The 2,756-nt window shown below is 53.0% G+C and overlaps 1 protein-coding gene across 1 annotated transcript in view; it reads right to left on the bottom strand.

Moving 5' to 3' along the window:
* Window positions 1–401: 401 nt before the first annotated feature.
* CCDC25 (coiled-coil domain containing 25) overlaps window positions 402–2,756 on the bottom strand; it is a 12,360-nt gene continuing 10,005 nt past the window's right edge. Inside the window, exons 7-9 of the mRNA XM_031065021.1 lie at window positions 1,286–1,342; window positions 1,106–1,162; window positions 402–509 (exon numbers count right to left, since the gene is read on the bottom strand). Coding sequence (XP_030920881.1) covers window positions 402–509; window positions 1,106–1,162; window positions 1,286–1,342 — 222 coding nt within the window. The remainder of the gene's footprint in view (window positions 510–1,105; window positions 1,163–1,285; window positions 1,343–2,756) is intronic.

Genomic DNA, 2,756 nt, shown 5'->3' with positions numbered 1-2,756 from the left:
AACGTTCCCAGCAAACGTTCCCAGCAAACGTTCCCAGCAAACGTTCCCAGCAAACGTTCCCAGCAAACGTTCCCAGCAAACGTTCCCACCAAACGTTCCTGGCATTCCCAACAAACATTCCCACCAAACGTTCAGGATTGAACTGGGGTTAAACTAGGATTGAACTGGGATAACGGGAGTGCTCTGCTCCACCGTCACCGAGCGCACCTGGAATGCGGGTAAACCGGGGCTTAGACCGGGGTTAAACCGGGGGTTAAACTGGGATTGAACCAGGGTTAAACTGGGATTGAACCGGGGTTAAACTGGCATTGAACCAGGGTTAAACTGGGATTAAACTGGGATAACGGGAGTGCTCTGCTCCACCGTCACCGAGCGCACCTGGAATGCGGGTAAACCGGGGCTTAGACCGGGGTTAAACTGGGGATAAACTGGGGGTTAAACTGGGATTGAACTGGGATAACGGGAGTGTGCTGCTCTGCCCCGCGCTGCTCCACCGTCACCGAGCGCACCTGGAATGCGGGTAAACCGGGGCTTAGACCGGGGTTAAACCGGGGGTTAAACTGGGATTGAACCAGGGTTAAACTGGGTTTGAACCGGGGTTAAACTGGCATTGAACCAGGGTTAAACTGGGATTAAACTGGGATAACGGGAGTGCTCTGCTCCACCGTCACCGAGCGCACCTGGAATGCGGGTAAACCGGGGTTAAACTGGGTTTAAATCAGGGTTAAACCAGGATTGAACTGGGGTTAAACTAGGATTGAACTGGGATTAAACTGGGATAACGGGAGTGCTCTGCTCCACCGTCGCTGAGCGCACCTGGAATGCGGGTAAACCGGGGCTTAGACCGGGGTTAAACTGGGGATAAACTGCGGGTAAACCGGGGCTTAGACCGGGGTTAAACCGGGGTTAAACCAGGGCTTAGACCGGGGTTAAACCGGGGTTAAACCAGGGCTTAGACCGGGGTTAAACCGGGGGTTAGACTGGGCTTAGACCGGGGTTAAACCGGGGGTTAAACCAGGGCTTAGACCGGGGTTAAACCGGGGGTTAAACTGGGATTGAACCAGGGTTAAACTGGCATTGAACCAGGGTTAAACTGGCATTGAACCGGGATAACGGGAGTGCGCTGCTCCGCCGCGCGATGCTCCACCGTCACCGAGCGCACCTGGGCATAAACCAGGGCTTAGACCGGAGTTAAACCGTGGTTAAACCGTGGTTAAACCGGGATTAAACTGGCATTGAACCAGGGTTAAACTGGGATTGAAGCAGGGTTAAACAGGGGTTAAACTGGGATAACGGGAGCGCGCTGCTCCGCCGTGTGATGCTCCACCGTCACCGAGCGCACCTGGGAGTGAACAGGGGTTAAACGGGGCTTAAACTGGGGTTAAACTGGGATCAAACCGGGAATTGGGATTGCACTGCTGGGAAACGGGGATTAAACCGGGAGTTAAACCGGGAATGGAACCGGGAATGGAACTGGGAATTAAACGGGGAATCAAAGCGGGAATGGGGCTGCTCCCAACAGGAGATGCGTCGCGGTGCTGCGCTCTGCTGGCGATGGCGGGGATTGCGGGAAAACCGGGAATTGCGGGAAAACCGGGAATTGCGGGAAAACCGGGAATGGGGGCTGCTCCCAACGGGAAAAACGTCCCAGTCCTGGCTTGCATTGGGAATTGTGGGAAAAACTGGGAATGCGGAATGTTCCCGGTGTTCCCATTCCCGGATTCCCAAGGCTCCCATTTCCACATTCCCAGCGATCATTCCCAGATTTCCACTGTTCCCATTCCCAATTCCTGCTTTTCCCATTCCCACATTCCCATTGTTCCCATTCCCCAACGGATTCCTCCTGTTCCCATTCCCAATTCTTGCTCTTCCCATTCCCAAATTCCCAATGACCATTCCCAGATTCCCACTGGTCCCACTCCCCCATTCCCAAAAGTTCCCATTCCCAATTCCCGTTGTTCCCATTCCCCATTGTGAATTACTGCTGTTCCCATTCCCAACTCCCATTATTCCCATTCCCAGATTCCCAATGATCATTCCCAGTTCCCACTGTTCCCATTCCCACATTCCCGCTGTTCCCACTCCTAATTCCCACTGTTCCCTTTCCCACTGCTGCCATTCCTGGATGGATTCCCATTGTTCCCATTCCCACATTCCCATTCATTCCCCATTCCTCATTCCCGGACTCGTTCCCCTCACTCACGTCCTCGCTGCGGTGGGAGCCGATCTGATCCCATTCCCATTCCTATCCCAATTCCCATTCCCAAATTCCCAGATTCCCAGATTTTCCATTCCCACACTCACATCCTGGCTGCGGTGGAAGCCGATCTGATCCCATTCCCAAATTCCCACATTCCCATTCCCAAATTCCCAGATTTATTCCCAGATTTCCCATTCCCTCACTCACGTCCTTGCTGTGGTGGAAGCCGATCTGATCCCATTCCCGAATTCCCACATTCCCACATTTATTCCCAAATTATTTATTCCCATTCCCTCACTCACGTCCTTGTGCTGTGGAAGCCGATCTGTTCCCATTCCCAAATTCCCACATTCCCAGATTCATTCCCAGATTTATTCCCAATCCCAAATTCCCACCAAACACTCAAATTCCCATTCCCAAATTCCCAAATTCCCAGATTTTCCATTCCCTCACTCACGTCCTTGCTGCGGTGGGAGCCGATCTGTTCCCATTCCCAAATTCCCACATTCCCAATCCCAAATTCCCACATTCCCATTCCCAAATTCCCACATTCCCA

Source organism: Geospiza fortis, unplaced genomic scaffold (genome assembly GCF_000277835.1).
Source record: "Geospiza fortis unplaced genomic scaffold, GeoFor_1.0 scaffold509, whole genome shotgun sequence".
Classification (NCBI taxonomy): domain Eukaryota; kingdom Metazoa; phylum Chordata; class Aves; order Passeriformes; family Thraupidae; genus Geospiza; species Geospiza fortis.
Note: the sequence above shows the minus strand (reverse complement) of the source record. Positions and strands in the feature narration are given on the sequence as shown.